The sequence below is a fragment of the Osmerus mordax genome, chromosome 26 (genome assembly GCF_038355195.1).
Source record: "Osmerus mordax isolate fOsmMor3 chromosome 26, fOsmMor3.pri, whole genome shotgun sequence".
NCBI lineage: Eukaryota > Metazoa > Chordata > Actinopteri > Osmeriformes > Osmeridae > Osmerus > Osmerus mordax.
Genome location: NC_090075.1, coordinates 514,346 through 533,966, shown reverse-complemented (window position 1 = coordinate 533,966; position 19,621 = coordinate 514,346). Strand labels below are relative to the sequence as shown.

At 50.7% G+C, this 19,621-nt stretch overlaps 3 protein-coding genes across 6 annotated transcripts in view; all 3 read right to left on the bottom strand.

Moving 5' to 3' along the window:
• The window catches only part of ryk (receptor like tyrosine kinase), a 120,742-nt gene that overhangs the window by 87,482 nt on the left and 13,639 nt on the right, over window positions 1-19,621 (bottom strand). The gene's annotated exons all lie outside the window — the stretch shown is intronic.
• On the bottom strand, window positions 134-5,773 carry scly (selenocysteine lyase). 2 transcript variants are annotated; one of them, XM_067229502.1, is made up of 13 exons: window positions 5,465-5,773; window positions 4,955-5,070; window positions 4,701-4,810; window positions 4,286-4,386; window positions 3,955-4,141; window positions 3,634-3,761; window positions 3,045-3,203; window positions 2,771-2,877; window positions 2,466-2,502; window positions 2,247-2,330; window positions 2,012-2,114; window positions 1,532-1,607; window positions 134-1,077 (listed from the first exon to the last, which is right to left on the bottom strand). In XM_067229502.1, the coding sequence occupies exons 2-13, from the start codon at window positions 5,065-5,067 to the stop codon at window positions 915-917; spliced, it is 1,368 nt and encodes a 455-aa protein (XP_067085603.1). In that variant the 5' UTR covers window positions 5,068-5,070; window positions 5,465-5,773; the 3' UTR covers window positions 134-914. The 2 variants fall into 2 exon arrangements, 1 of the variants encoding a protein (XP_067085603.1); XR_010875000.1 differs by having other exon boundaries at window positions 1,029-1,077; window positions 2,012-2,133.
• The window catches only part of LOC136935838 (kinesin-like protein KIF1A), a 26,125-nt gene continuing 12,475 nt past the window's right edge, over window positions 5,972-19,621 (bottom strand). Inside the window, exons 19-29 of one of the 3 annotated variants that reach the window (XM_067229494.1) lie at window positions 14,702-14,816; window positions 14,155-14,288; window positions 12,973-13,034; window positions 12,545-12,690; window positions 12,168-12,341; window positions 11,625-11,696; window positions 11,236-11,357; window positions 10,816-10,953; window positions 10,476-10,668; window positions 10,037-10,155; window positions 5,972-9,833 (exon numbers count right to left, since the gene is read on the bottom strand). In XM_067229494.1, coding sequence (XP_067085595.1) covers window positions 9,791-9,833; window positions 10,037-10,155; window positions 10,476-10,668; window positions 10,816-10,953; window positions 11,236-11,357; window positions 11,625-11,696; window positions 12,168-12,341; window positions 12,545-12,690; window positions 12,973-13,034; window positions 14,155-14,288; window positions 14,702-14,816 — 1,318 coding nt within the window. In that variant the 3' untranslated portion in view covers window positions 5,972-9,790. The remainder of the gene's footprint in view (window positions 9,834-10,036; window positions 10,156-10,475; window positions 10,669-10,815; window positions 10,954-11,235; window positions 11,358-11,624; window positions 11,697-12,167; window positions 12,342-12,544; window positions 12,691-12,972; window positions 13,035-14,154; window positions 14,289-14,701; window positions 14,817-19,621) is intronic. The other 2 variants (XM_067229495.1, XM_067229496.1) reach the window with 2 other exon arrangements.

Below are 19,621 nucleotides of genomic sequence, written 5' to 3'. Positions count from 1 at the left end.
CAGACGGGTAGAGACACAAAGCTGTGCTCCCCGCCGCCCAGCGCCCTCTTTGTGCCGAGCGCACGCTCGCACACGCTCGCACACGCACCGCTGACCAGGCCAAAGTCGCCACGGAAACCAGAGTAATGGGAGACGGCCGCAGCCAGCCGCTGAGGATCACAGCCAGCGAGATATATTAACAGCTTTTTTTTTTTATTCATCTTGATCTCTTAAGGGCAAAGGGAATGGTCATTAGGTATAATCCGGGAGATTACAACTCACCTGGGATTAAGACAAGTCGCTCTTTAACACATGAATGACAGTAAAACAAAAGGGAAATGCCACTACATATTTTATTACAGTAGATCAGATCAACATGTTTCCTTCTGTATAAAGTCCTCAGTTACACGTCCTGGGTTATTCAGAGGCCGTGACGATGCAGGTGACGAGCGCTCTGAACCACCATCCCTCCGCCCACATCAGTCAAGCAGCAGCAAGGCTGTTTCCAGCCGTCATGAGTACCATGTTTTCCTGAACAGCTGTCACAAGGTACACATCTCAACATCCTTCACAGAGGAATGTCATTAATTTAAAATTATTTATGTTTAAATAATTGATTCACTCAAGTGCACACCTGGAATGCACTTCAGGTCATGAAAACTCAAAAAAGTGTTTAGATAAATGCTTCCTTATAATTGTATTCATGGAAGTGCAGATGGCCTGCACTGTGACCTTGCTTACACAATGTCTAGGTATGTAACTACTGTATATACAGTATGGCTCCATTACTATTGGAAATACTGGTAGATTCTTGGGCATGAGAGATTAGCCTCACCCCAGCACAGTAACCCATGGATCAGACCCGTAACCGCCAACAGGGAAGCAAAACAAGCGCTCCTCATCTGCTCTCTGCAGCACGTGTGACAGTGAAGTCGTCATTCCAACATGGAGGCCAGCTCCAGCGTTGTCACGGCAGCCCTCAGGTCCTGCACCGCCTGCTCCACTTCCTCCCTCGACGTGTTTCTTCCCACGCTCAGGCGCACGGCGTTGGACGCCACCTCTGGAGGAACGCCACAACTCAGCAGGATGTGGGAGGGCCTGAACACACACACGCCACACACACACCACACGCCACACACACCACACACAGCCACACACACACACAGCCACAACCACACACACACCACACAGCCACAACCACACCACACGCCCCACACACACACACCACACACACAACCACACACACACACACACACACCACACACACAACCACACACACACACACACACCACACACACACACACACACCACACACACAACCACACACACACACACACACGCCACACACACAGCCACACACACACCACACGCCACACACACACACACCACACACACAACCACACACACACACACACAGCCACACACACACATGCCACACACAGACACAGCAGGATATAGGGAGACACAGGTTATGATGGTGTGGTGATATAGAGTAATGCCGGTGAGGCCGGGAGGATGTTATACTGGGAAGGTAGTGGTTATGTCCTCTCACCCGTCTCCTCTGTTTGTGTGACATGCAGCTCCCACACTGGCGAGCAGCCTCTTACAGCTGGATAACACCTTCCTACCTGGGGGGAGGGAGAGGAGGGGGGGAGGGGAGGGAGGGGAGGGAGAAAGGGAGGGAGAGGAGGGGGGGAGAGGATGGAGGGAGAGGAGAGGAGGGAGAAAGGGAGGGAGAGGAGGGGGGGAGGAGGGAGGGAGAGGATGGAGGGAGAGGAGAGGAGGGAGAAAGGGAGGGAGAGGAGGGGGGGAGAGAGGGGGGGAGGAGAGGGGGGGGGGAGGGAGAGGAGGGAGGGGGGGAGGGAGAGGAGAGAGGGGACAGGTATAAATAATTCAGAGCTAGTTGTTTACAAGCTGCCCTGCTGGGGCAGGTCACGACCTCCCTGGGACCAGACTGGGAGCGGGGCTGGAGGACACTGAAACACACCAATCACAATACAGGAAGCAAGGTTGGGGTCATGACCCGACTCACCCTCCAATCCAGGGCCCAGGATGGAAACGTTACACGTGTTGGGAAGACACTCGGAGCCGGGGAAGAGGCTGTTGAAACGGAGCTTGCTGTCCCCAAACACAGCCTGGCCACACAAACACAGCCTGGTCACACAAACTGGATGTCAATTCAACCTGAGGCTAACAGGAAATGATGTACGAGGCAGACAGGAAATGATGTACGAGGCTAACAGGAAATGATGTCATGAGTGTCTCACCTTGAGTCTCTGCTCCATGTGGAGTCTGGTGCTGAGCATGTGGCTGCGGTATCCAGGCAGGTTGGAGTTCACCAGCTCTGCAGCCTGACAACCCAACAACACAGCTTAGCCTCCAAGCATGTCCAACATGCAGCACTACAGACCCCTTCAGCTTGGCGTGTTACTAGCTAGACCCTGGGCAGCCAGGCCAGGAGGAGCTCCCTACAGCGGAGGACCTACCTTTCCCAGGCCAGCGATCATCGCTGTGTTCTCAGTTCTGGAAGAGAAAACAAGAGTCCTTCAAGACCCAGTGAGACATTCCAGTCTCCTCTGCTGCTCATTCTAAACCCTCAGCTTGCTGTATACATGGATGGTAGCTGTTCTAAGCTGTTACGATGGTAAAAGTATGGTAGTAAAAGTCTGGCACCATAGCTGGTCTATGTTGCAGGAGTACTGTATGTGATAGCTGGTCTACGTTGTGTTAGATGTACATGGCAGCTGATGAATGATTAAACATAAGAGGCTCAAGCTGGCATGAACGGTACCCTGGTCTGAAGTTTCTCTCCTGGCCTCCTCCAAACAGCAGGGGGTACAGCGGGGCGGAGCTCCCGGGACCGTTCACATACAGGGCTCCAATCCGGGGGCCGTAGAACTGCAACAGACACCAGCCCTCCTGGGGTTACATCCGCCAATCACAGCGTCTGAATCGAATATCTGGTTAAACATGGCTGACGAGCAGCGGAGTGGGAGCCAGTCTTAAAGAGACAGCGCTTTCTGTGCTCTGATGTCATCCTCACACAGCCAATGAGACCTGCTGACCTTGTGACCCACGATGGTGAGGTAATCCACTTCCAGGTCGCGGGCGTCCACAGGCACCTTTCCTATAGCCTGGGCTGCGTCCGTGTGCAGAAGGATTCTGGGATACTGGTGCCGTTGCTTGTTGAGGGCGCGTACCTTCTGACCAAGCTCTCTGATTGGCTGGGGAGGAGGGGCGGGGTTAATATGGTCATACATGAACAGATTATGTTTTAGTTTTATTTATGTTATATAATCCTGCTCCTCTCACAATCAAGACCCCTGTTGTTGTTCTGATGCTGCACACTGAGCAGAGGAACTGGTGTTCTAACCTGAGCTTGGATGAACACTGCGGCTTCCTGGTAACCCAAATCCTACAACCCGTTTCAACCAATCACATTCATCCTCCTGGTCATTTTACTTTACAGGAAGGCTGATCAAGGCCCTGTCTGGCCTCCCCTGTCTGGTCTCTCCTGTCTGGTCTCTCCTGTCTGGTCTCTCCTGTCCGGTCTCCCCTGTCCGGTCTCCCCTGTCCGGTCTCCCCTGTCCGGTCTCCCCTGTCCGGTCTCCCCTGTCCGGTCTCCCCTGTCCGGTCTCCCCTGTCTGGTCTCACCATCAGGACCCCCGTCTCGTTGTTGGCCATCATGACGGAGATGAGGCAGGTGGAGGGACGCACAGCGGCCATGACAGCCTCCACCTCCACCTGGGCCGTCACCTTGGAGACGGGCACAAACGTCACATCTGTGGCAAAAACCAAGCGAGGACTTTAGAGCGACCGTCAGGGATTCAGAAAGGACAACTTGAACATGTAAAGTACAAGACAAAGTATCTCAAGTGTTATTTTCGGCAGCTACAACCACTGGTGTTACAACTTTCATAAACCGAGGGTTTGTGTCCAGCCTGAACAGTTACAACACAGTAGGCATCGACCCACCTGCCCTCCCCTCCTTCTGCAGGTGGTTGGCGATCAGGGTCACCGAGTCGTGCTCCACGCTGGAGGTGATGATGTGGGGGATGTCTGGGGCCCCGTTGAGGGGCCGTCTCCCCCCCACAGACAGCTCCTCCTCCCTGCAGCTCCTGTTGAAGTGCTCCACCGCCGTGTGGAACACCAGGTTGTTGGCCTGCGAGGTGAGAGGATCACACGTCACTGACCGAGTAAAACCCAACGCTGCACTGCACAGGACACGCTGGACTGAAGAAATAACAGATAAGAACAGAGTGAATAAATGATAATGTTATAGTGAGTGAAGCTGTGTCTTGCACACCTCAGTTCCTCCCGAGGTGAAGATGATGTCCTCTGTGTTCCCGCCCACCATGCGGGCCACGTCCGCTCTGGCCTGGTTGATAATCTGCCTGGCTTTTACACCTGGGGCGAGAAACCAAGATGTGGATCACATCAAACTAGTCAGGCAGGGCTCTGAAATGAACACCTGGACCTAGTAAAGAGGGATGCAGCGATTAACCGATTTAACCAATCTTTGAGTCATTTTTTTTAACATTGAAATTCATTTATATTTACATTTTAAAGAGGTGAATTCAAAACCAACACATTTGGTGGTGTTTAAATGTCAATATTAAGTATTTAATGCAAAACAAAACATGATTTCACTGATTTGCTTCCATAGACCTGCTATATCAACAGGACTGGACAGAAGCTAGGTATCACAACCTGCTTCTTACCGGCAGCGTAGCCGCTACTGGGGTTCCCCCACGCCTCCAGAAGCGCATCAGAGATGGCCTGGACCACCTCAGGTTCGCAAGGGGTGGTGGCGTTGTAGTCCATGTAAATCCTGCATGATGATGGTTATTGGAACGGGTGATGACACCGGTAAAGAAAACGGACAAGAATAAGCCAGAGTTAGCGTTAGTAAACGTTTCTGATCAAATATGCAAACGACTGAGTTGTTTACAAATGTGGATTAATTTGGTCAAACCTATCAACATCTGACGGATGATCCAGTGTATGGTCATGATATGCGTGATGATGATGATGATGATGATGATGGTGGTGGCCTTTATTGCAGCTCGCGCCCGGGTCAGTCATCATAAACTATTGAAAAAAGTCACAAACACAATTGCTGATTTTGTTACAGAGAATGTGTAGCAAAGAAAGTTAGATAGCTAACTGGTTTAAGTTATGAGCTACACTGTGACTGAGTGAGCGTGAGACAAAATAAACGTAGGTAATGCCTAGCTGAACATGACCAAAGTAACAACAGCACAGTACAGTAGTTCCTACCTAGCCAATAATAGCTAGCTAGCTAAAATATTGTGCGTGTCCATCCATGGACACAGTTTACTAGCTAACGTTAACTGTGTAGCGGGTGCTTGCAAATCAGTTTACTCATGTCCTCAAACAGGCTGTTTAGCGAAAATGATGCTTTTTTTTAACCAACATCAGTATAACAATAAAAACAGACACTTCAAGTTTACGACTGTCTAACCTTGGAGACGCGAAAGTGGCTGGAAGAAAGCTTGTCAATGATTTGCTAACCAGCTTTCGAAATGGTAGCTTCGATGACACTTATTTACGTTTGTCGGGTCATCTCGCGGTGCACCAGTTTGGTGCCGCCGATTCGAAACACCAGTGTAGCAGATGTTTGAGTCGTTATGATACAGGTAAGACCCACAGCCAACAACGGCTATCTATGATGGTAAACAATGATATACATATATTGACGTTCCTTGATATCTTAGCACTGAGGATCGACCTGTCGACCGGCCGCGTTGAGACAAAGCGATGTGAATCGGGATTCATTATTTATCGTATAAAACATGTGGACCTTTTAGTTCAACACTGACGCTTCTGGAACCGGAAGTGCCATGTTGCAGTGTCTCTGTTAACCCTTACAGTTCTGTGCCGTTCCAAATCAGTAGTTCCCTCTAGTCATGCAAGAAGCAAAGAAACAAACTGGCAGACATTGATAGTGTTGCATAATGTTTCACGTTTATTTCATATCTGACAATGTGTTTAGTGTACACAAACATTTGACGCTTAACTCCAACACTCAAATAGAGACATTGATTGAACTACTGCCCATTTAAGATGGTATAAACGGGTTACGGCTTTATAATACATCTTTCACAGCAATCGTCTATATACAATGCAAATGAACATGAAAAAAATAGAAAAAAAGTATTATGTGTGGAGTTCGACAGAGCTAAGGACAAACAGTTCTGGTTAAATATGGAAGCACACAAATGCAAACAGAGGGTTAGAAAAGGTTCTGCTTTGCAAGGCTGTCAGGGTTTAGTGAAGGACGCTGTGGCCAGAGGAACAGTGATAGTAATATACTGAACACTAACACTGTGTAAAAATGTCTACGGGGGCTAAATTAAATACTACTTCTTACAAATAGTCTTATTAGAGTTATTGACTGTATCCAGCACCCAAACCAGTTAAATAGGTTTTTCAATCGACAATCCAATATAGCAATAAGTTTGATAGTTTGTTTCTGTTACATTCAGTGTATTTGTTCTGTGTTGCACCAGAGGAACTTTGGTAGGCAGACAGTCAAACGAGACAGATGTTCAGAGATCAGACAATGCCTGATACACACAGTGCACCTCAAGGTGTTTCTCCTCAAATAACAAAGCTAGCGTCCCATTTTTCAGCTGAAAACAAAAACTACAGCCAAGCATCAAAACTGCCTGCATGGCGAGATACCACATCACAAAGACTTACATACAGCAGAATACACACACGAACACACACACGAACACACACACAGACCATGAGCAAACTGAGCCAGACATGTCTTTGATACTGTATATGATGTTCCTTATAACATCACCTCAACTGTAATATCCTACAGCTTCCACTCCATGAGAATTATAATAGTTTCAAAACACACAATAGCTGTATGCAAATACAACGTTGTTCCTTTTTTATCCAATATCACTTAGTGGTTTTACAATACATGAAGATTGGAGGTTTTGAACCAGTGATCCATGTTCATTCATGTTCAGCCTAATATCCACAGCTTCCCACAACACACAGAGCACTGTCAAACAGGTATATGCTCAGGTATGGATGTTTTACTGTAGTAAGCATTGCTCAGAAGTGCTGTAAATATTTCAAATGATTCCCAGCCATCCCTTAGTCTTGACAGAGCAGCACACACTGTTTACATGGTGCCTGGACAGACATTAGGTTAATGTTTCAGTAGGCTTTTTGTTTGATGGAGATTTACAATCGTGCCTTAACTCCCCTAAGGGTTATTTCATCCCAACCCTCCGTGTCTGAGCATGCTGTCTAGGTTGGCCGGCCTAGGACACGCTCATAAACCCACCAGGCTGAAGTCACCCGAGTCATTTATCCAATCTGCTTTCTGAATCTCTAAGCGAACCAGCAGTAGGGGGAATGTGACAGAGTCCTGGCGCAGTGACAGCCCTTGTTCCTGGGAGAGCACTCCCCACCGACAGGCCTTGTTCCTGGGAGAGCGCTCAGCTTAGACACCAGTGAAGAACTGTGAACACCTGGATAAGCCGTGGTCATGGGGCATGTTGTTCAGCCTGTGTACATAACATACACTGTGCACCGTTAATCATGCCTGCGGTCACACGAGCAAACGCTCCAGTACATCCCAGCTGAGCGTCAGGGACAGCTGGAGCACAGAGGTGTTTGGCAGGTTCTGCATCATCTTGTCAACCCGACACGCCTTATCGTCCTTGCTCTCTGACACTCGGGTCATGTCATGGGACTGGTGGTGAGGGATGAGCCTTACAAGGGCTCTCTGCTTATCCAGTTTTTCTGTCAAACCATCAATAAAATCAGCCTTGAAAATGCCTCTCTTTCTCTAGAAGGTGAGAGCTGTGGTACTGTCCAGATCACAGTGGTCAGAAAGCATCCAGGGAGTGTCTAAACTGACATGACAAGTCTAGGGTGAGCTTCCCTCCTAAAGACAAGGCTTCCTGCTTACATTCCAGGAATACACAGGCGGTGTCTGGGAGACAGCAGTCCGTAAGTCGGTTGTCAGTAATTCAATATTAGTAGGTTTCTGAAGAAACCAATATTTATACTATCACTAGATTTGTTTAGAAAATACCGTACTGTATGGGATCATACTAGGTGTATAACATTTACTGTACAGTCTGGCTTGAAATACAGTATATTTGCTTGTGCACACACAAACATACGCACACGCTCACACGCACAGTTGAAGGTAATCAGAAGACAGTCATGTATGATGCAGAGTCATGTATGATTCAGTAGGACTGGGAGACAGGGGAAGTATCCATGACAACAGCAGCATGATAATGAAGTAGAATCAAATGATCTGATGCTGATGGTGTATGTTGAAAAGAGAGGCACTACATTAATATCAATGTACAAACTTAGTTTTGTCTTGTGTGCTACAAACAGACTCTGTTTTACATGTTTTTCTGTCCATCATGTAAGAACCCTGCTGACTTAGTACTCTAGCTGTCCCAGTCACACATCCCATCACAGGTAACAGTGCCTCGAAGCTCAGGTACAACTACTCAGATTATATATAAGTAATGACAGAATTCAAGTAATATTCAGCATCAGGAAAAGCTGGCCCTGTGTAAGTTGACGTTGTTGTTGTGGTGTTTTGGGGGCTTTACCACAGTCATGGGTTGGTAGGGGGGGTCCAGGTCATGTTTATCAAAACGTTTAAGGAACTCATAGTAAAAAGTGCCATGTGCAGAAATTGCACTGTACTACCATAGAAATATAACTGTCTATGTAAATAAATACATGCAGAAATAAATAACGACTCAGCTGAATATGTAAATATCTCACATCTTAATAAAAAGGAAAGTCAGGAAAGACGGTAAGGATAAAATTTCGGAGGATCTTCAGAAATGTTAGTCTGATAGCAGATTACAGGAAGTGGTCAGAACTACAGCGGTCAAAACTACAACTCCCAGGCAGCTACAGGAGGAAGTAGCAGGAACTGGCTTCACCAAAACGCCAGAGGGTTGTGTGACCGTTTGACACCTGCCTTTCTCGGTCATGTTGCCATGGCTGCAAGGATTGACCACTCATAGCAACTCAAGATGGCCGCAGGATTATTGTATCAGTACTGTTAGATGAGCTCCAGGGCTCGCTAGCCAACAGCTGAGACTGCCGTAGAGATGAGAGACTAGAGAGACTGTCTACAGCACTGATTACCAGCCAAGCTAAAGCTATCTCAACAAGATGTGTTTGAATGGACCTGTTTAACGTAGCTTTGTGCAGCAGTCCAATATAAGTGTATAGGATCATAAGAGCAGCATTGTGATCCAAAAACCATCTATCTGTTCAGTAGACGTGAAAATGTATTAATGTGATTCATGTTGACATTTATTTACTCTTTACATTTTACTATCATGGTTTGTTTGTTTTTGTTCTCTGAGGAGATTTCAAGCTAGTTTCAAGCTAAATGTGTTCTTGACATCTACATTACGGTTTACTATGTTTAGCCTTTTTTAAACAAGGAACACCTAATTATTCCTCCATTTCTCTCTCTTTTTCTCTCCCTCTCTTTCTTTCATTCTATCTGTTTCTCTTGTGGGGATGTCTGGTAGCTATAGCCTGTCACATCGCAGCACAAATCCGACACAACAACTGTGGCGTTCCAGCCAGGAGGAAACTGGTGCCCTGCACCCTGGTGATCAACTGAGCGTGTGCGGGGTGTGGTGTGTGGGTTAGGGTTGGGAGGGGGTGTTGGGAACGTTAACTAGGTACAGTGTCAGAGATCTATGTACAGTACAGGTCAGTCTCTGTGTTCCAGATCTTCTCTGAGGATGCGTTCTGCTGACGATCACATCCTGCTCAGCCCTGCTCTTCTTCTGGACAGCTTTGATCTGATGGAGAACCAATCAGAGATTGAGAGACTCAATTAAGGATTCAATATGAACGAATCATGAAAAACTTCACTGTAAATTATTCATTACATATGTGAAGGAATCATTGGTTATAAAAACAGGACATTTCAAGTTGACGCAGACATCAGTGAGATCTGTTCTCCTCCAGCGCGGTTGTGAGGTGAGATGTGAGCGTGTGTTACCTGATGGTCCCGGCCAGCAGGGGGTTGAAGGCGTACAGCCAGTCCTGCATGTCCTTGTCATTGTTGGCCTGCAGCAGGATGCCTCGGTGCTCTGTACACACGGCAAACGTGTTGGGGCTCTGAGAGGGAACAAAGGTTATCACAGGTTATCACAGGTTATCACAACGTCCATCGGCTCTCTGCTTTCAGTACTGTCATGGCAAATCAGAGCGGAGAGGGACTGCACATTACTGTGAGATTGAGATACTTTATGTTCAAAATTATGGATTAATATTTCATGGCAAAAAAGTGTTTGTACTATTTGTAGGTTGCTTCGGATAAAAGTTTCTGCTAAATTAATCAAATGTAAAACGCTAAATGTTATTGTAAGTGAACGTTAAAACCATGAAAAAGGGGGATAAACACAGTAGAAAATGTGACGTTTGTCAAGTTCTAAGACCTTGAGCATGGCCTGCTGGTCCTCGCTGTATTCCACCTGGGCGGAGGAGAGGTTGAGGATGGCGCGCTCCACGCTGTCCCGCTCAGAGTTGTAGATGTAGACGTAGGGACGGCGCACGACCACATAGCGCTTCACCCAGCCGCTGGTGTTGGGCTCCAGGAAGTGGAGGTAGCCCTTCTTAGACACGATGGGGCTGTGGAGAAACACCACAGAGACGAGCTCACTAAGTGTTGGATCTGAAGTTCGAACACACCGGAGACATCTAACAAGTCCAGCGCGACTGGGTTTGGTCTGCTGTTCGTCCAGTGGAGGGGGCAGGGGTCCTTCTGGATCTTCTCACCTGACGCGGATCTCCTGGATGTCCGGTACGAAGCGGCGTATCCTGGGCTTGGCCTCCGCCACCCCCTGCTGGGCCTTCCTGGCCTCCCCTGCCAGCTGGGGGTCCGGGCTGGGGGCCCGAGAGCGGGGGGCAGGGGGTCTGGAGGAGGAGAGGGGGGGTGGGAGGAGAGGGGGGAGGAGGAGAGGGGGGAGGAAGGGAGGGGAGCAGGAGGAGAAAATAAACAACTGTCACTCTTCAGCCAGGTTAGTTACCCTTCCAGTATGACCTGACTGAACCCTGACTACTTCAGAGGCCCGGCTGTGTCTGGTGAATGTACGCTGGGCTGGGACACACACGGCAGCCTGGCTGAGTTCAGGAGCTAGCTGTGCTGCAGGGCTCTGCTGCGTGTCACTGGTCGAGCGTGACGGCCAGGAGACTGACCTGAGCTCGGTGTTGCTGTAGCAACCCTCCACCAGCGAGGGGCAGGTGGAGGAAGGGGTGAGGGTGTTCACAGGCGAGGCCGAGGTGGACTCCCTCAGCAGAGTCACGGACATCTCAGAGAGCTGGGACACACACACATAAACACGCCTTTCAAAACACAATCTGGAGAATCTCACTGTAAAACTTGAATTAGCCTCAATGTAACGACACCCAGTGTTCTCAGACAAACTGAGGTCTGGTCATGACTGAACTATGTGTTTGTGTGACACAGAGACTCCGAACAAGCGTTTAGGACTAAACACACAGATGTGACTGAGCTGCTACAGGAAGTAGGGTATTACAGGAAGCGGGGTACTACAGGAAGCAGCATACTACAGAAAGCAGCATACCTTGCTCTCGCTGGCACTGACACATACGTGGCTGTAGTCTCTGTTGAAGGAGTGACTGAGCAGCCTCAGACACTGCACAGGACAGAGGAAGAGAGGCAGGAGAGAGGCAAGAGGACAGAGGAAGAGAGGCAGGAGGACAGAGGAAGAGAGGCAGGAGAGAGGCAGGAGGACAGAGGAAGAGAGGCAGGGGAGAGGCAGGAGAGAGGCAGGAGGACAGAGGAAGAGAGGCAGGGGAGAGGCAGGAGGACAGAGGAAGAGAGTCAGGGGAGAGGCAGGAGGACAGAGGAAGAGAGGCAGGAGAGAGGCAAGAAGACAGAGGAAGAGAGGCAGGAGAGAGGCAAGAAGTCAGAGGAAGAGAGGCAGTCAGTTAAGCATGAAGGACATCAGGACAAACAAACACAACTCTATCAAACAAGACACATTATTCAGAAAACATCACTTATCCAACAAGGATCAATGTTACTTTGTTTGGTGGATGATAACAATGAGGTCCATATATATAGAGAGTTCTGTGACTCAGATCGTGAGGGTCCGGCCACTGACCTTGGTGGCTAGCTCCCTCTGCCTCTCACTGTGGAGGTCGTCTCCGGGGTCGAGGCCGGGGTCGGAAGGCTGGGGGCTAGCCTCCTCACTGATGCCCAGCAGGGAGTCCTGGCCCAGCAGGAGGGTGGACTCTAGCTTCTCCCTCAGCAGCAGGTAGTGGCGGGTCTTCTCCACCTGACGACACACCCACACACGCCATCAGCACCCAGATAGACCAACACTGATTATAGTTTAGTATCTAGTCAAGAAACATTTTAGTGTTGAATTCCTGGTTCTGTTTCTCTATTTATACTAGCTGCAGTACTGGTTGTGTCCAGTAGGAGTCTAGCTGCAGTACTGGCTGTGGCCAGTGGGGGTCTCAGCAGGTGTGGTCTCACCTCCTGCAGCAGGCTGAGCTTCTCCAGCTCCCACTGGTGATCCAGGATGAGGCTGTCGCTCCGCGGCCTCCAGCCCGCCAGGTTCTCCTCCCCGCGGACGTACGCCACCGAGGTGTCCAGCACCCGCCGCCGCCGCCGCTGCATGCCTACACGCAGGACGGAAGGGTCAGGGGTCAGGGGTCAGGAGTCAGGGGTCAGGGGTGGCAAAACTCTGCTTTAGAAATGTGTTTATGAGTAGGTTTTTCCATGTGTTTTTTTGTCCCACCCACAGGTTGAGCCAGTGGACTCCAACCACCCAGATCTGCTAACTAGCACAGTTGTCAAAGCAGGTTAGTGTTGTGATGCCACATGGCTGGGTCAGTCTGGCCCTTTGCCGTCCCTGTGGGAGGACCAGAGTGGCGCTGCACAGCAGGAGGACAGAGGCTCACCTGGACTTCCTGCGTCCGCCAGGTGACACAAGCTGACCTCGTACACGCCAGTCACGCGGCTCCTGAATACGAGAGATTGAGATTAGCTGGGCTAGGCTCGGTTCCAGTGGAAACCAAAGCCAGAGCGGCCCCAGAGGGAGGTGTGCGGCCCCAGAGGGAGGTGTGCGGCCCCAGAGGGAGGTGTGCGGTGGCGGCCCCAGAGGGAGGTGTGTGGGGGCGGCCCCAGAGGGAGGTGTGTGGCCCCAGAGGGAGGTGTGTGGCCCCAGAGGGAGGTGTGCGGCCCCAGAGGGAGGTGTGTGGGGGCGGCCCCAGAGGGAGGTGTGCGGCCCCAGAGGGAGGTGTGTGGGGGCGGCCCCAGAGGGAGGTGTGTGGGGGCGGCCCCAGAGGGAGGTGTGCGGCCCCAGAGGGAGGTGTGCGGCCCCAGAGGGAGGTGTGCGGTGGCGGCCCCAGAGGGAGGTGTGTGGGGGCGGCCCCAGAGGGAGGTGTGTGGGGGCGGCCCCAGAGGGAGGTGTGCGGCCCCAGAGGGAGGTGTGTGGGGGCGGCCCCAGAGGGAGGTGTGCGGCCCCAGAGGGAGGTGTGTGGCCCCAGAGGGAGGTGTGCGGCCCCAGAGGGAGGTGTGTGGGGGCGGCCCCAGAGGGAGGTGTGCGGCCCCAGAGGGAGGTGTGTGGGGGCGGCCCCAGAGGGAGGTGTGCGGCCCCAGAGGGAGGTGTGTGGGGGCGGCCCCAGAGGGAGGTGTGCGGCCCCAGAGGGAGGTGTGTGGGGGCGGCCCCAGAGGGAGGTGTGCGGCCCCAGAGGGAGGTGTGTGGCCCCAGAGGGAGGTGTGCGGCCCCAGAGGGAGGTGTGTGGGGGCGGCCCCAGAGGGAGGTGTGCGGCCCCAGAGGGAGGTGTGCGGCCCCAGAGGGAGGTGTGCGGCCCCAGAGGGAGGTGTGTGGCCCCAGAGGGAGGTGTGTGGCCCCAGAGGGAGGTGTGCGGCCCCAGAGGGAGGTGTGCGGTGGCGGCCCCAGAGGGAGGTGTGTGGGGGCGGCCCCAGAGGGAGGTGTGTGGCCCCAGAGGGAGGTGTGCGGCCCCAGAGGGAGGTGTGCGGCCCCAGAGGGAGGTGTGTGGTGGCGGCCCCAGAGGGAGGTGTGCGGCCCCAGAGGGAGGTGTGCGGCCCCAGAGGGAGGTGTGTGGTGGCGGCCTCACCCCTCCACGGCCCGCAGGCTCCCAGATCCAAACAGGTTCCTGAGGGAGCGCGAGGCAGGAAGCTTGGCGTCGCGGGAGTAGAACACCATGCAGAAGTCTTTGGTTATGACGGTGGGCTGAGTGCAGTTCTCCATCTGCAGATGAGGAGAATCGGATTAGAAACTTCCCTAACGCATAATCCTAACCCTTAATTACTCACTACTATGAAAAGGGTGATACAAAAAACTTTTAATTGTGTTGTTTCAAATATTTTATTTTATTAGGATAATGGTAAGGTTCATGGTTAGGTTAGGTTCCCTCCAGGTTGGGTTAGGTAAAGAGTGAGGGTTAGTGTCATGGTCAGGATTAGGGTCATGGTCAGGTTAGGATCATGGTCAGGTTAGGATCATGGTCAGGTTAGGGTCATGGTCAGGTTAGGATCATGGTCAGGTTAGGGTCATGGTCAGGTTAGGATCATGGTCAGGTTAGGGTCATGGTCAGGTTAGGGTCATGGTCAGGTTAGGGTCATGGTCAGGTTAGGATCATGGTCAGGTTAGGGGGAAGTTACCTCCAGGTAGGCAGACAGGGTCATGTAGATCTTCTCTCCGTAAGGGGTGACACGGTTCAGCAGCAGGGAGTTGTGCATGGAGCTGTCCCAGGCTGCCTCGAAACGATAGAACGTCCTAGAAGAGAGGAGAAGAAACAGAGAGAGGAGGAAGACAAAGAGGAGGAAGAGGAGGAAGTGGAGGAGGAGGGTTAGAAATAGAAAGAGAAGTTAGAAGGAGAAGAGAAGGAGGAGGAAGAGCAGGAGGCCCAACACAGGACAGTTAAGGAGGCTTCTCAATGCTCATCTGACCCTTCCAGACTGTGTCTCTTAGATTACACTTTCATATAAATACATCTCTGGCCTGGACTCATATACTACAGTCCCTCACTGAGTCAGTCTGAAAGTTCCTTTACTGTCTCTTTCCAAAAATAATCTCAGAGTAATCTGTAGAGTGCAGTTTCAATACACTCACTGGAAGATTATTTTATTTTTTGCCATGTTGTCTCAAAGAAGGAATGCTAACTGGTATTTTAGCCTCACCTTCAGTAGGCTAGATCTGATCCTATCTAGATCTTATCCTATCTTCACCCACAGAGACACTACAATAATACTGTATATACAACCAACTCTACCTACTATCTCTGTTAAGTGTCTGAAGTATTTACAAAGAATAATTGAGAGACAACATTGATTTGAGACAAAAAATATTACAATAAAGTGACACTGTTCAGAGGACTGACAGTAACCGCATGCAACACTTGTAGGAGTGAGACCGTCACAGAAGAGAGAGGAATGATGAACAGCACAGAACAAAAGAAGGGTGGAGCTGTGAGAGGGATGAGGGGAGGAGGAGAGAGGGATGAGGGGAGGAGGAGAGGGATGAGGGGAGGAGGAGAGAGATATGAGGGGAGGAGGAGAGGGATGAGGGGAGGAGGAGAGAGGGATGAGGGGAGGAGGAGAGAGGGATGAGGGGAGAAGGAGAGGGATGAGGGGAGGAGGAGAGGGATGATGGGAGGAAGAGAGAGGGATGAGGGGAGGAGGAGAGGGATGAGGGGAGGAGGAGAGAGGGATGAGGGGAGGAGGAGAGAGGGATGAGGGGAGGAGGAGAGGGATGAGGGGAGGAGGAGAGAGGGATGAGGGGAGAAGGAGAGGGATGAGGGGAGAAGGAGAGGGATGAAGGGAGGAGGAGAGGGATGATGGGAGGAGGAGAGAGGGATGAGGGGAGGAGGAGAGGGATGAGGGGAGGAGGAGAGAGGGATGAGGGGAGGAGGAGAGGGATGAGGGGAGGAGGCGAGAGGGATGAGGGGAGGAGGAGAGGGATGAGGGGAGGAGGAGAGAGGGATGAGGGGAGGAGGAGAGGGATGAGGGGAGGAGGAGAGAGGGATGAGGGGAGGAGGAGAGAGGGATGACAGATACCTATAGAGAGGAGAGAGCAGCACAACAGTTTAAGTGAGAGGGAAGAGGAGGGAGGTGCTGGTGAACTCAGTTGTGACCCAGAAGGCTGCTCTCCCACACGGCCCTGACGAGTCACTACCACCACAACAATCACCTGGACTTTCTTTTCCTTTCAGTGAACATGCCGACTTGTTGACTGTAAACCCTGACAACTGATCAAACTAGTTTGCAGTTCTCCTGGCTCTGTCTGTGTCTTGTTCTCCCAGTGGAGAGGGGGCAGCTAATAGCACATGGTTCCTGTTTAAGAACAGCCCTGCCCCTCCTTCCTCTCATCCTCCTTTATGATACGTTGATATACGAGGTCCTGCCCTTCCTCCTGAGCAAATAACGACACATTGAAACCAGTTTCACTTCTGGACGGACGCCCAGCAAAGGCCTTAAATCTGAAAGAACTCATCCAAGCAAGAAATGTGAGAGGAAACGAATGTTTCTGTAGAGAGAGAAGAGGATGGACGCTTCATCAAGTTCAGATGTTGAGGCCCTCGGTTCTGGACTGGGATGACCCAGTGGGGAAGAGAACTTGGTGTCACTCGGGGGTGAGGAGGGGGGGAGAGATGGAGGGGTGGAGGGAGAGGAGGATGGAGGGGTGGAAGGGTGGAGGAATACTGACTAGCTCCATCCCATAGTGATCAGAGCAGAACATCTGTCTCCGTGGGAGGAGAGGACCACGTGTTGGGAAGATGTGAGGAGGAACCCTCACCCTGAATACTGACCCCAGCACTCTGCATGCACACACACACACACCCTTACACACACACCCTTACACACACACACCCTTACACACACACCCTTACACACACACACACACCCTTACACACACACCCTTACACACACACACACCCTTACACACACACCCTTACACACACCCTTACACACACACACACCCTTACACACACACCCTTACACACACAGCCTTACACACACACACTACCTTACACACACACACACCCTTACACACACACCCTTACACACACACCCTTACACACACACCCTTACACACACACACACCCTTCACACACACCTTACACACACACACACCCTTACACACACACACACACCCTTACACACACACACACCCTTACACACACACACACACACCCTAGCAGGAGAGCGCCGAGGCTCTCTAATATACATCCTGGAAGAAGCAGTTTCTCCCCCTACACCCCCTCATCTTCCCAGGAAGCCTGAAGTCATTGTGCTGCTCTGCCAGGAAACATGTCGTCTCTGCCGTTTGGCCCAGACTCACCGAGTCAGAAATGACATTTGAAAGATGTCACAACAGCAGCGAGTGAAAGGAAAGGCCTAGAGCTGACGTAATGCTTCCAGGATCTCTGTTTAATGTTCCTGAGCAGGTTGCCAGCGAGGAGCCAACCACAAGCTGTTCCTACCAGAGAAACAGGAGTTAGGGAGAGAACAGGAGTTAGAGTCTATTTCTGATTGTTTGAGTCCCAGTTCGACACACAGCTCCGATAAAGCCAGGAACGTTTAACTGCATTTTGTGGTGATGAATCTCTACTGCCATCTGGTGGTGGAGCACGGTATTAGCCTTCTCAGCTGTAGTACACAGGAGCAGCCCCAGAGGATCCTGGCAAACAGGAGGGAAACTGCCGCCCCACAACCCCTTCAGCTCACACATACTCAGTCTACAGGAAGCAAAGCCAGCCCTCAACCCCCGCCCGAGACTCACAACAGCTCAAACGCGCAACCAAAGAAGCGAGGGGAGAGGGAGCCCTGGAGGAACACCTCCCCGGAAAGACAACCCAGCAGGAAGCAGGAAGCGGGAAGCAGGAAGCAGGAAGCAGGGGAACGACACACAGACAGACAGACGGACGGACGGTGGGAGGCAGGGATTTGTCCACATGAAAGACAGTCAGAGATGGAGTGAAGATGGTAAAGAGGTAGAAAGTGTTGACAGAAGAGGAGAGGGAATCTAACTCTACCAGAATGAGTAAAGAGAGAGGTTGTCAATAAAAATTTTAATAATATACCTAGGCATGTCCGAATCAAGAAACTGTCTGTGAAAACACAAAACAACATTTTGTTAGTGGGCTTGAGGGAGAGAAACAGCGGGGCGAGCAGGAGGTCACTGGGGTTAAACTGATTAATCTTAACATTTAACAACTATTATTCAAATATGCATCCTTCTTATGTTCACACAAGATAAAACGTTTTATTTTGATAACATTTGATAACAGAGTGAATACACACACCCTCCCATACAGATGGGTGTAGTGAGCTGATACTGTGTTGTGCCTGGTGAGGGGGGGAGGTGAGGGGGGGAGGTGAGGTGAGGGGGAGGGTCAGGGGAGTGGGGGGGCGAGGTGAGGTGGCGATGCCAGTGTGTCCTCTGGTGACGCTGTGTTAGGCTGGAGGACCGCGTGACCACGAGGGGGTGACAGGAGACCATTATAACGGGATCTTCACGGGTTAGATGCTGCAGTTTGTTCTTTCACAAACATTAAACAAGGTGCTTGATAGTTTGGTTAGGATGCAGAGCAAAGCTATCCTGAATGAGGGAGTGAGTGAGTAGTCCAACATAGTTAGGGGTGATGGATGAGGGAAGTGGTGAGGGTGAGGGGTGAAGCAGTTAGGGAGGAGGGGTGAGGGGTGAGGGTGAGGGGTGAGGGGTGAGGGGTGAGGGTGGACGCTGGTGGAATGACAGACATCCAGAGCACAGATCAGCACCACAGTGAGGGATATTCAGCCTGCGCTAGAGGCAGCCACGACTCCAAGACAACTTTCAAACACACTCACAGTACAGTACAGTCCCCTTATCTAACCAGCATTTTAACGGTGAGATGCAATTTGAATCTTTCTGCTGCCAATTATTAGAAGAAAATCCCAATCAGAACATCCTAAATGTTTCCTTCCTTCATCTGAACATGTGACCTCCTGCAGTCCATGATGGAACCACAAGCATCCAGCGAACCAGGGAGAGATGAGCGGTGGTGCTTGGAGATGCAAAACAAACATTCCCATTAAAAGCTCATCCATAACAGAGTGGACATGCTTCCCCGGCACAGAGCCGCCTCGCTGTGCTCCCATGCAGCCAGGGGTCACACCTGGGCACATATGCAAAACTACACACATCCTTCACTCAAGTAGAAGTATAGATACTATAGATAAATGTTTAAAAAGACTCTGGTCAAAGTAGGTACTGACTACACCTTTTCTTTTTTGATGGCGAACATCTCCCTCATGGCCATGGTTTTATCCAGAATGTCTCTATTCTCAGTCTTGTCCACATCGCTAACTTCCTTTGTATCATCCATAACATACCTTTGTTTTTTTGTTTTTGTTTTTTTTCAACCTTTCAAAACTTTTTTTCACACAGTGAAAGGAGAGGAGAACAGAGAAGCCTAAAACAGAGTTGAGTAAAGCAGAGCACAATAGAGTACAATAGAGTACAGTAGAGTCCTCATCAAGTACTCATCAAGTTTAGAAACTGCAAGTGGCAGCTCGGATCTAAGATGGATTCGAGAGACC

Excerpts from the sequence above, each read along its gene's own strand:
- scly (XM_067229502.1), bottom strand. The coding sequence starts at position 5,067 with ATGATGACTGACCCGGGCGCGAGCTGCAATAAAGGCCACCACCATCAT. Across the intron at positions 2,331-2,465 it reads TGATCGCTGGCCTGGGAAAG|GCTGCAGAGCTGGTGAACTC; the intron begins GTAGGTCCTCCG and ends TTGGGTTGTCAG. Across the intron at positions 1,608-2,011 it reads CCTGGGCCCTGGATTGGAGG|GTAGGAAGGTGTTATCCAGC; the intron begins GTGAGTCGGGTC and ends CCCTCCCCCCAG.